We start from the raw sequence: 10,175 nt of genomic DNA on the forward strand, positions 1-10,175 counted from the left end.
AGCTGTGCTAGTCTCCATCACGGCGCTCTGTGGGAGCAGAAGGACGTCTCACCTGAATGCTGCCAGAACTTGATGTGTTTTATCCCCACAGTCACCAGTTTGTCCATCCTGAAGGGGTTGCTCTTCACCACAAAGATCTTGTCTTTGTGACCCCTGCAGGACAGGGAGCAGAGCTCAGTTCCCACCCAGCAACACTTCCTCAGGTCAGACTGTCAGCTCACAGAGGAAGCTGCGTGTTGGAACCTGAAGGAATCCAGGTGTGCTTACCTGGCTTTGGACAGCCTTTCCCCTTTCTTCCAGTCCCAGATGACGATGCTGTGAGACTCATCAATTCCCACAGAGATCAAACTCTTTCCATCCGCTGGCAAACGATCGGAGAGACAAGCAAACATGATGTAGAGGAACCCACCTGTGGCTCAGAACTTCATGACCATGAAGATGCAGCGTACGGCTTTGTCAGTGGAGACCACTTCTAATCAGTGAGTGTGGTTCCTATGGACACAGTCGTGTCTTTCTGTGGTTTTGCTCTAAAAACAACAAAGTAGACTCTTTGTTCATCTTTAGTGCTGCAGCATTTGGAGGTTTTGAGCTACGATCACTCCACCGTTGGAAACACGGGTTCAAGCGACCACTTCCAATCAAAAGTTTACGTAAACGCGCAGAAATGTACGTTTTGGGGTTCTGCGTTCAAAACTCTCACATTTATTGCATCACTACACAAGTTTCTACGACTGGTTTTAGGCTCTGCGTACATAACATGCCGCCATTGAACGCACGTTAAAGTTAAACCCGGTCCAGCTGTCACCAATCAGGGACTCGGATTTGATAGTGACGTATGGGTGGCATCCCTTATAATTCATGGAAGTGCCAACCACTTGACAACTGATCATGGAAGAAAAATCAATAACTGGCTGGAAATCTACGACACCAAGTCTTTCATATTTCTGAATAGAGCTGTGAAAGAAAAAGTCTGGAGCAGATTCACCAGATTTACCCCGTTAAGACATTTCACACCAAGACTTGACGTACTGCAGGTGGCAGACATGAGCTAGGAAACAGTAGAAGAAGAAGCCCCTCCCTGCTCGTCCAGTGTGAACACCATAGGCTGTTCACGCTTAGCACATTTTTGAGTACAGGTCACATGCCCAGTGTGTCCATAGCTTTTTGCTGCGATGCTGCACTGAGGCATGTTGATACAAACACGGAAACAGGAAGTATGCGCTAATTCAGACACCGTCTGCTCTGTTAAAACGCCACGTGTGGACTTCTCTGGGACAATTTGTAAATGGACACTGAATGGAGAGTGGTGGAACCTGCTGGGCCTCAGTACAGTGGAGTACAACAGAGTACAGCCATAAGGCAGACGGTGTATCTGGACCTATAGCTGGTTTGATAAACATTTCTGTAACACCTGACAACAGGTGTGGTCAAAGCGAGCATTTGCGGGGCATAACTTGGCTGCAGCACCTGTGAACTCCAGGGCACATACGCCCCTGTTGTGTTGTCCTCTAAGCAGGGACAGGCAGTTCAGGGTTTGGGTGTCCCATACATGGATGCCCGGGTCCCGCCCCACCTGAAAACAGATGCAAACAATTAAAACCTCACCTGTGACCTATGACCTGGCCGTGCTCGGATGGCCAGCTGTACCTGAGCAGAGGCAACGTAGTCTTTCAGTGGATGGACTGTGAGGCTAAGGATGTCGTCATCGTGTCCGAGGTAGAACCTCTGGCTGTGCTGCAGACGGTTGTAGACCACGCCAACAGCAGCCACGTGATAGACCACCTCCCCCGTCTGACTGTAGTACAGGTTGTTACGGCAGTCAAAGCCGCGGTACCTGCAGGAGGCAGGAGACAGACATGGACCCTAACCCTAACAAGCACAAACATGAAGCATCACAACTCAGTTTTACCCGTGAACAAATTGAAGGCGAAGCCCCTCCTCCGGAGCTTTCTGTCGCTTCAAAGACCCAATCAGCTTCTTCCTAAGTTGTGGGAGGTCCTCCTTGTAGACCTGGGAGGGAAGCGAGCTCAGTGACCTCCGCGGAATTACTTGTGTGCAATCCTACGTATATCATCCTCACCTGACGTTCGTAATTCGTCTGAGATTCTTGTTCGATGTCCGAGTCCAGTTCCGGGATATCTGATACATCTGAGTCGGACTCGCCGCTGTTGGAGTCAGCGTAGCCCTCTGAAAATGGGAAACTGTTACCACCTTTCCAGGCACAAGTCTCTGAATGTACCGGAACAACAGAAGATTCCCTGGCGTTGATTTCAAGTAAATGTAGTTTGGGTCTTTCAGAGTTCAAAAACAACACATGTGTAACTTGGCTTGTCCAGGAATAACTTTATGTTTTTGTATTAAACCCTGAAGATGTTAGGAAAATGTGTGCTGTCTGCCAACAATTCACTGCTGTGAGGAAACAAAACACCTGATGCAGAGAAGACTAGCTGGCACAAACACTAAGACGCTGAACTTAGAGGCTACCTTGAAGGAGAGGCTCTAAAACGCCGTTCATGACTCCCTCAGGAAGGAATCTCCACTGGAAGACTGCGTGGTCGGCCCCCCCAGTGGAAATGACCCACTGCAGGTCGTTGGACCAGCGAACATTGGTCACATGGGCAGAGTGGCCGATGTACTTTTTAAATTTGGCCCCTGGATCAGAAGAAAGACAATGAGGAGTTGTTCTAGTCCCAGTCCGGCCCCTATAGTACCTGAACCCAAAAAAGGTACTAAACTAAAACCAGTGAGGCTCAAGAACTCAGGCTTGATTCTCAGACATTTAGATTCTTGGTTACCAAGAAGGTCTTTAAGTAACAGAGGAACACAGACAGACCTTTCTTCAAGCAGGGGAACCTGAAGAGTCTGATGAGGCCGATTTCATCCCCGGTCACCAGCACCGCATTGCTGTAGTTGGCGTCCACAGAGTTCACATTAGTGGCACTAGAATATTTGGGCCAGATTCCATTCACCTCAGGTCCAATAACCCCTGTCCAGGTCATCCAGTGGATCCCTTTTGCCTCCTCTTTAGGAACCAGCTTTCCTGCTGCAGAAGAACAAGACAAATCCCAATGCTCAACCCAGTCTATTCTGAAGCACAGAAACCCAGGAAAGGTGAGTTCCAAAGGAGCTCAGCAGAAAGCTGTTCAGATGAACTCTGTAGTGTAAAAAAACACGGGAAAACAGAAGATGGGTACCTGGCATTCTGAAGAAGAGCCGCTCTCCAGCACCATCGTTAGTCTGCAGGAAGCGACTGTCAACAGACCAGTCCAGGTGGGTTATGAAGGAGCTGGAACGGCACTCCCCCACCTTCTTGTAACGCTGGGACACAGCATACACATCCACCAATCCGTCATTAGATCCTACCGCCAAGAAGGAACTGTCTGGAGAAAACTTGAGCTCGTGGATGACTTCCTTCCTGTCCTTGACGTGAACAACCTCTGTCATGTCCCTGCAGAGGAGGCACCAAAAACTCTGCTTTGTCAGTCCAAAACAGAAATATCAAACAAGAGACAGCAAGATACGGGTACAGTTCAGGAAGTCTACTTTAGCTTTATCTGTATCTGCTGTTCATAGACAAAGTTACTACGGCAACAAACTCACACTAGGAGCTGTTCACCTTTGTGAAACCAGTTCTGATGTATTCAGGATTTCAGTTCTGTTTGCTACTTTAAAACCGGCCTGACATCCCAGGTAAGGAGCAGTGAAACAGTAGAGAGGATCACCTGACTCGCAGCACCGTGAATGACCCATCCTTCATGCCCAGAGCCAGTTGAGACCCATCACTGTTAAAGCAAACACTTCGAACAGACTCCTCCATGTTACAGCGTGCCAGCAGGGTGTGGTCAGGAAGACTCCAAAGCCTGAGACAGGTGACAGACTTGCAGGTGAGTCATAGGTAAAGGACAGATGGCCTGCTGGTGCCTTTGGGTTCCACCGACCTTACTGAGCGGTCGTCGCTCCCTGTGACAGCAACTGGCTGCTTGGGGTGCAGAGCTAGCGCCCACAGCTCACCCTCACTATGCGACTGCATCAGAAGAACTGGTTTGTCCCGATCACGAACCAGCACCTCAAAAATCTCGCTGTCCTGAGTCCCAGCAAGAATCCGGTCCGCTTTCCAGCAAACACTTCGAATCGACAAACCTGAATGGAGAACAGTTGCAGATGAAACATGGCTGATGGGGGAGGGGCTCAGTGCTCAAGACATATTGAGAGAGGCAAGAAGAGGCGGAGCTAAAATGATGTCACACCTTTGTAGCCCTGCTCCGTCTCCCTCAGGTCAATCTTGGTGATGGGTTTGAAGTCAACGTCCCACAGACGGATGCAGCCATCGCGCCCTCCGGTGGCAAACCCCTCCTCACACGCATGCATGCTAAAGATTCCTGCCTGCGGCAAAAGCAAAACCCCCAACAGAGCAGACGCTGACATTACCCATAACCCCTTCACATGAGGGTTACTTCACTGAAGGAGGGGGAGGGGTTTGGATCTCCACCTTCATCATCTTTTGAGTGTTAGCATGTGTTTGTCGGGTTTTGTTTGTACCCCATGAGCGGCCTGGATGGTTCTGACCAGAGCGACTCCCTTCCAGACGTAAACATCTCCGTTCAGCGCTCCAGAGTACGTCAGCTCATCTTTGGCCGCAGACACACACAGGATGGTCTGCAGATCCCCCGTCTTTCCAAAAATACCTCGCTTTGGAGTCAAAGCGTTCCCGCACAGAGTCCAGAACTGCAGGGATCAACAGCCCCACGTTAACATCCAGTGAAGCCTCATGAAACACTGAAGCAGAAGACTGTTGGGTCAAAGAGATGCTTTGTGTTTTACTGCGCTTCAGGTCAGATCATGTACAGCTAAAGGGTCACTGTTGTCCTTACACCACCAAAATCTACATGAAAACGTGCCCTCCTGTGCCTCAGTAGCAGACTTTCACTGATCTTGCTCCTTTTATTGGGCTCTGGGGGCGTGGCTTACCTTTATATGCTTGACCCCGCAGCTGACGAGCCGGCTAGACTGAAGTGGATCCCAGCAGACATCAAAGATCTATGAGCAGACACACCGGTGAGGACGCTCTCCCTGAGCGATGTGCAAGTTTACAGCAAAGACCTACTCTGTCCGAATGTCCGGTTGCCGTGGCGAGGACTCGCCCCCTCCGCCAGTCCCAAACGCAGATCGTGTTCTTAGCATCCAGACCGACTGAAGCCAACCGCTGTGGGAACAGACAGAAAGCTGTGAGGCTTTCATTCTGTCTGAAGATCAACAGACCCCTTCGAGATCCAAGAGTCCCAAATCTGTGCTTTGATCAGATAAAGAAACCAACAAAAACGTCTAAAGTGTAAAACACAGATAAGAACTACAGGCACCCACATGGGGAGTAACCCCTACAGGGGTTGACCTGTAAGGCGGGAATTGAACGTTCTATCTTCTCATCAGAGGACCACTCTACCACGCCTGCCCTTTTCAATGGGGTGGTGTCTAATGTTTGTTCATGACTTGCTCTTCAGAACCTGACTTCCTCTCTCTAACTGCATTTGGCTTTGAGAGCCCCACCCACTCCACTGGCTGCCGGGGTAACTGGCTATAAAAAGGAGTTCACATCGGGTACCCCCTAACCCCGGACTGCTGCCCCCCTACAACAGAAGAGCCTGCTACCCACAAGTTCAACCTCCTGCTTCTTTTCATTTGACAAGCAGTCCAACGTCCTCTCTGATGCTCCTGGATGGCGGGAACAGCCCTTTGGGACATTCCGACCTTAGCGGCAGAGTTTAGAATTGTTTCTTCGCCTCTCACGTTGTTTAATAAAGGAAAAACGCAGCTGTTTCCATGGAGTTTGAAAGCCGCTACCCCTTCGTGTAACAGCATCGACGTCTGCGACATCACCACTCTAAAGCCTGAGATATCACGGCCACCTTAGAACCTGAGATCGCAGAGGGTGTGGTCTCACCTGGCCATCCGAGTCAAAGGTGAGACAGGCGACTCCGTGAGTGTGAACGTCCCTGAGGATGGACACCGTCACCATGGCGTAAGTGTCCCACACACAGATGTACGGGTCCTTTCCCACCTGACCCGTTGCCACCTGGATCTTATCCGGATGGATCGCCAGGCTGAAAGACCGTTGGACAGAAACAGTCTGAGACTCGGGACTGGGGGTCACATGATGTGCATAAAGGGTTGTTTCCACGCCTGGCAGTACTGAGCATGCCCACAGCCTGGTGGCCTGTCTGTGGGTTCAAGTCCAGTTAGCAGCAACAGAGTCACAGAACCAGTAATAGTTGGTTCCGTCGTGACCGTTCTTTGAAAACCAGGAGTCCCCGTTGGAATGGTGAGAAGACGAAAACAAGTCCCCACAAGATGAGTCAAACCAGAACACGGCGCCGTCTGATCACCATCTTCTGTTTGACCACAGCTGCCGTTACCTGGTTCCCCCCAGTCAGACTGACGCACCTAACTCCAACCACATTCAGGATGGTTTGGTTTCTATAGAGCCTGCATCAGAGCTCAGGGACTCCCCGGTTGGGTTCTCTGACCTTTGACCTTTGCTCGTGCATGCTGACTGCGTGTTTCCAGTTGAATGTGGAGATAGGACCCCCTGAGAAGGGAAGGAGGGTCGCAGGTGTTGGGATCATCAGAGGACCAGCACCGCCCCCTGCAGGCTGCCTCAGCCAATCACACGGCTGCCCGCGGCTGTTTCTGCGAGCTCACTCCGAGTGATGAGGTCACATGGGTGACACAAAGGGCGCCGCGCTCTGCGGCGGCCGTCACTCAGAGAGCAGCGGCGAGCTCAGTCCTGTCCTCTCAGCTGGTTCTGCAGGGATCAGCAGATCCGTCTGCAGCTGATGGACGGCAGAAACTGCAGCGAAAGCGGAAGCCTGTCTTCTGATCGGTCCAGCATGAAGGTCATGTGACCCGGGGGTCACTTTGGTCTCTGACCCCCCCACAATTACTGAAGTAAAAACTGGGCCCAAGTGCTGCCCCCCACTGGCTCTAGGCGTCAGTTTGTCATGTTGATCCCCGCCCCTTACCTGATGATGTCATCATTATGTCCCAGGTAAAACCTCTGGGTGTGTTCCCGGGTGTTGAAGACCACCCCCACCCCAGCCACAAAGTAGACCAGCTCCTTCCCCGCCGTGTAGAACAGGTTGTTCCGGCACTGATGGCCGCGGTACCCGTAGATCCACTCCAGCCTCAGCTGACACCGCGGCGCCGTTTTATCCGTCATGGTGGCCCAGACCCCACAGGACCAGTACCAGAGTTCTGAGCGCGCTCAGCAGGAGCCCGGCTCCATCGCTGTGGTTCCGTTCTCAACTTCACCTCCCATGATTCCACAGTCAGAGCGACCTGATGACATCATACGGCGCCCAAACCCCCTGCTGCACCTAGAGCCATCCTCCCTGTTCACGGCCGGGTCAAAGGGACCGTTTGGACCACAGAGGTTCTGGTTCCAAACCAAAGTCCTTTCATTTGGTGCAAGGTTTTATGCAGCAGAACCTGCAGAACCCAGTGGAATGTTTCAGCTGGTCCGGATCAAAGCGTTTGGGTCATCTGGGTCAGAACTGAACTCATAGTATACTGGGTCATTTATTCAGACTAAATGATTCAAGTTTGCTGGAGGAAGCACGATAACCGGAGCTCAATCACCGTCAGAACCGGCGGTTCCGTTTGGCCCGGAGGTTCATGTGTGGATCCGCCAGAAGCTCTCGTATTCGGGCTCGGTTCCGTTCTAAAAGCGGTGTCGTTCCGGCGTATGAAATCACAGAAAATCCCTCCGCCATATGTTCCGCCTCAGGCTCGAACCCTGAGATCCCTCCGCCATCTGCCTCCGAGGTTCGGAAGAACCCCGTCCGCCACTGACGGACCCGCGCGCTTCCCGCCTCACAGCAGCCCGAAATCCGTAAAAACGACGAAGCAAAGAGAGAATTAACGGGAGCCCGGGATCACCGAGCGACAAGTCAGACACCGTCAGGGCCACTTCCGGCCGTGACTTTCAAAATAAAAAGCGTAAGCTGACATGATTAGGTCAAGGTTGCCTGTAGAAGAGAGAGAGTAAGGTCAAAGGTCACTGAAGACGTTAAATGAAATATTCACAAGATGATGAGAGAAAACACAAAATCGTTAAAAGATGCAGAATAATCAAATTCTTTTAGTTTTTCCCAGGTACATTAAAATATGTCATACTATTTTTATTTCATTACATTTTTGTTTAAAAAAACTTAAAAATGCAAAATCATTTAAAAAACACCAAAACAGTTGAAACAGATGAAGGAAAAGCCTGAAGCTAAAAACAAATGTAAATATTTGTGATGACGCTGAACCGGTCCAAGATGATCCATGAGCCGAGCAGAACCGGTCCAAGATGATCCATGACCCGAGCAGAACCGGTCCAAGATGATCCATGAGCTGAGCAGAACCGGTCCAAGATGATCCATGAGCCGAGCAGAACCGGTCCAAGATGATCCATGAGCCGAGCAGAACCGGTCCAAGATGATCCATGAGCCGAGCAGAACCGGTCCAAGATGATCCATGAGCTGAGCAGAACCGGTCCAAGATGATCCATGAGCCGAGCAGAACCGGTCCAAGATGATCCATGACCCGAGCAGAACCGGTCCAAGATGATCCATGAGCCGAGCAGAACCGGTCCAAGAACATCTCATCAGTTCAAGCAGCTTTTTGTTTGAAGGAACAGCCGTGAACTTCCTGTTGGATGTTACTTCTGTAAGCCTCTACTTGATGTGGAGGTTAATCTCTGCTGCGGTGCATTCTGGGAGCTGCAGTCTCTTCAGAGGTCAGGTTTTCAGCTGGACAAACATCTATAGAATGATGATCAAATTCCAACAGTAATTGATCAAACTAAAGGGAGTTGGGTCATCTAGACCCACTAGACAGAGCTCTGAACCTTTTTTCTTCAATGATTTGTGATCTTCACTGGTGTCCATGGATTACATGAAATCTTTCCACCTTTATCCACCTTTGTCACGGTAGGGGGAACACCTCAATGGAAGGGGGGGGGTCATCTAAGATAGCACAAGGGTTAAACTCTAAATCTCAGAAAAGGGAAGAAGAGACGGAGACTTTGACCGTCTCCTTAAAGGTTCACGGCCTGGAATCTTGGGAAAAACTCTCCTTTCTTCCGTTTTCATTTCATTACAGAGCTCGGAGTGGAGCTGCTGCTCCTCCACATCGGGAGGGGCCAGCTGAGGCGGTTCTGGTCCAGATGCCTCCTTGACATGTCCCTGAACCGGGGGCTGTGGGGGCGTGATCTCCCGCTCCGGTCCAGTGGTGGGGGTCTAGTTCATGTGTGGGTGGTTGGTCCCTGGCATCTGTGGGTCGGGGGCCCTAGCTGCTGACCGGCTGCTCTGTCTGCTGTGGCTCTGGGGGGGGGGGGCGCCGCGTGCTGGTGTGTGTACGTGTGTGTATGAGCATCAACACATGTAATAGAAGTTCCATATGACGCCCCTCCCATGACCTTGTATTATCACCCCCACCCCTCGATGGATGCTGCGGTCTTTTCAGTGAAACCCATCACTGCTAAAGATGAAAAGAACTTCCTGCTGTTCATTTAAGAGGTCATGTTTGTGACAAACGGGCTTAAGGAACCGTTATTGACATGTTTTTCAACGCTTGGGTAGCATTGATTCTGCTCCTTTCTTTGTATTCGTGATCCTTTTAAGTTCATGTTTTACTTCGAAGCCCATCGAGACGACTTTTGTTGTGATTTTGGGCTATACAAATAAAATTGAATTGAATTTCTGTCTTTATAAAGTGGAGTCATTCTGTCTGAAGACCCTCTGCTGCAGATGTTTGTGGGACGTTTCAGTTCCACCTTTTTCCAGCGGCGTGTCCATCCATCACTGTCTGTAGATCTTTTCTTCTTACGCTTCCCAAACCTTCTTTCCTGTAGCTTGACGTTGTCTCCATCTTCGGCTGACGTTCTTTCTCTGTTAAGGCCTTCGGATCTTGTTTCTTGATGAGCAAACTCCATTCTGGTGACGTCTTCACTCATTGTTTCGGTCTGCAGGCCGTCATCCAGCTGCGGCTCGGTCAGCATTTGTTCCAGGAAAATGGTTTGAAAGCAGCTCTGATGCTGGTTTCTCTGGTCGGGGTCATGTCAGAACAGAGGAACCCAGCTGGTCGCAGCAGCACCATCTTTGCCGTGGGTGATGTGGACAGACAGACGCAGAGGG

The 10,175-nt window shown here is 50.6% G+C and overlaps 1 protein-coding gene across 4 annotated transcripts in view; it reads right to left on the reverse strand.

Annotated features, from left to right (window-relative positions):
* Window positions 1-7,976, reverse strand: part of LOC101174888 (echinoderm microtubule-associated protein-like 6) — a 28,978-nt gene extending 21,002 nt beyond the window's left edge. For 2 of the 4 annotated variants that reach the window (XM_023953556.1, XM_023953555.1), the window contains exons 1-17: window positions 7,017-7,971; window positions 5,939-6,098; window positions 5,105-5,203; window positions 4,969-5,037; window positions 4,540-4,725; window positions 4,248-4,383; window positions 3,939-4,140; window positions 3,723-3,860; window positions 3,195-3,448; window positions 2,834-3,043; window positions 2,485-2,652; window positions 2,081-2,187; window positions 1,910-2,010; window positions 1,648-1,834; window positions 1,468-1,573; window positions 268-361; window positions 53-153 (exon numbers count right to left, since the gene is read on the reverse strand). In XM_023953556.1, the coding sequence (XP_023809324.1) occupies window positions 53-153; window positions 268-361; window positions 1,468-1,573; window positions 1,648-1,834; window positions 1,910-2,010; window positions 2,081-2,187; window positions 2,485-2,652; window positions 2,834-3,043; window positions 3,195-3,448; window positions 3,723-3,860; window positions 3,939-4,140; window positions 4,248-4,383; window positions 4,540-4,725; window positions 4,969-5,037; window positions 5,105-5,203; window positions 5,939-6,098; window positions 7,017-7,213 (2,515 nt within the window). In that variant the 5' untranslated portion in view covers window positions 7,214-7,971. Of the gene's footprint in view, window positions 1-52; window positions 154-267; window positions 362-1,467; window positions 1,574-1,647; window positions 1,835-1,909; window positions 2,011-2,080; window positions 2,188-2,484; window positions 2,653-2,833; window positions 3,044-3,194; window positions 3,449-3,722; window positions 3,861-3,938; window positions 4,141-4,247; window positions 4,384-4,539; window positions 4,726-4,968; window positions 5,038-5,104; window positions 5,204-5,938; window positions 6,099-7,016 lie in introns of all 4 variants that reach the window. The other 2 variants (XM_023953559.1, XM_023953562.1) reach the window with 2 other exon arrangements.
* Window positions 7,977-10,175: the final 2,199 nt, after the last annotated feature.

The sequence above is a fragment of the Oryzias latipes genome, chromosome 1 (assembly GCF_002234675.1).
Source record: "Oryzias latipes chromosome 1, ASM223467v1".
NCBI classification, from domain to species: Eukaryota; Metazoa; Chordata; class Actinopteri; order Beloniformes; family Adrianichthyidae; genus Oryzias; species Oryzias latipes.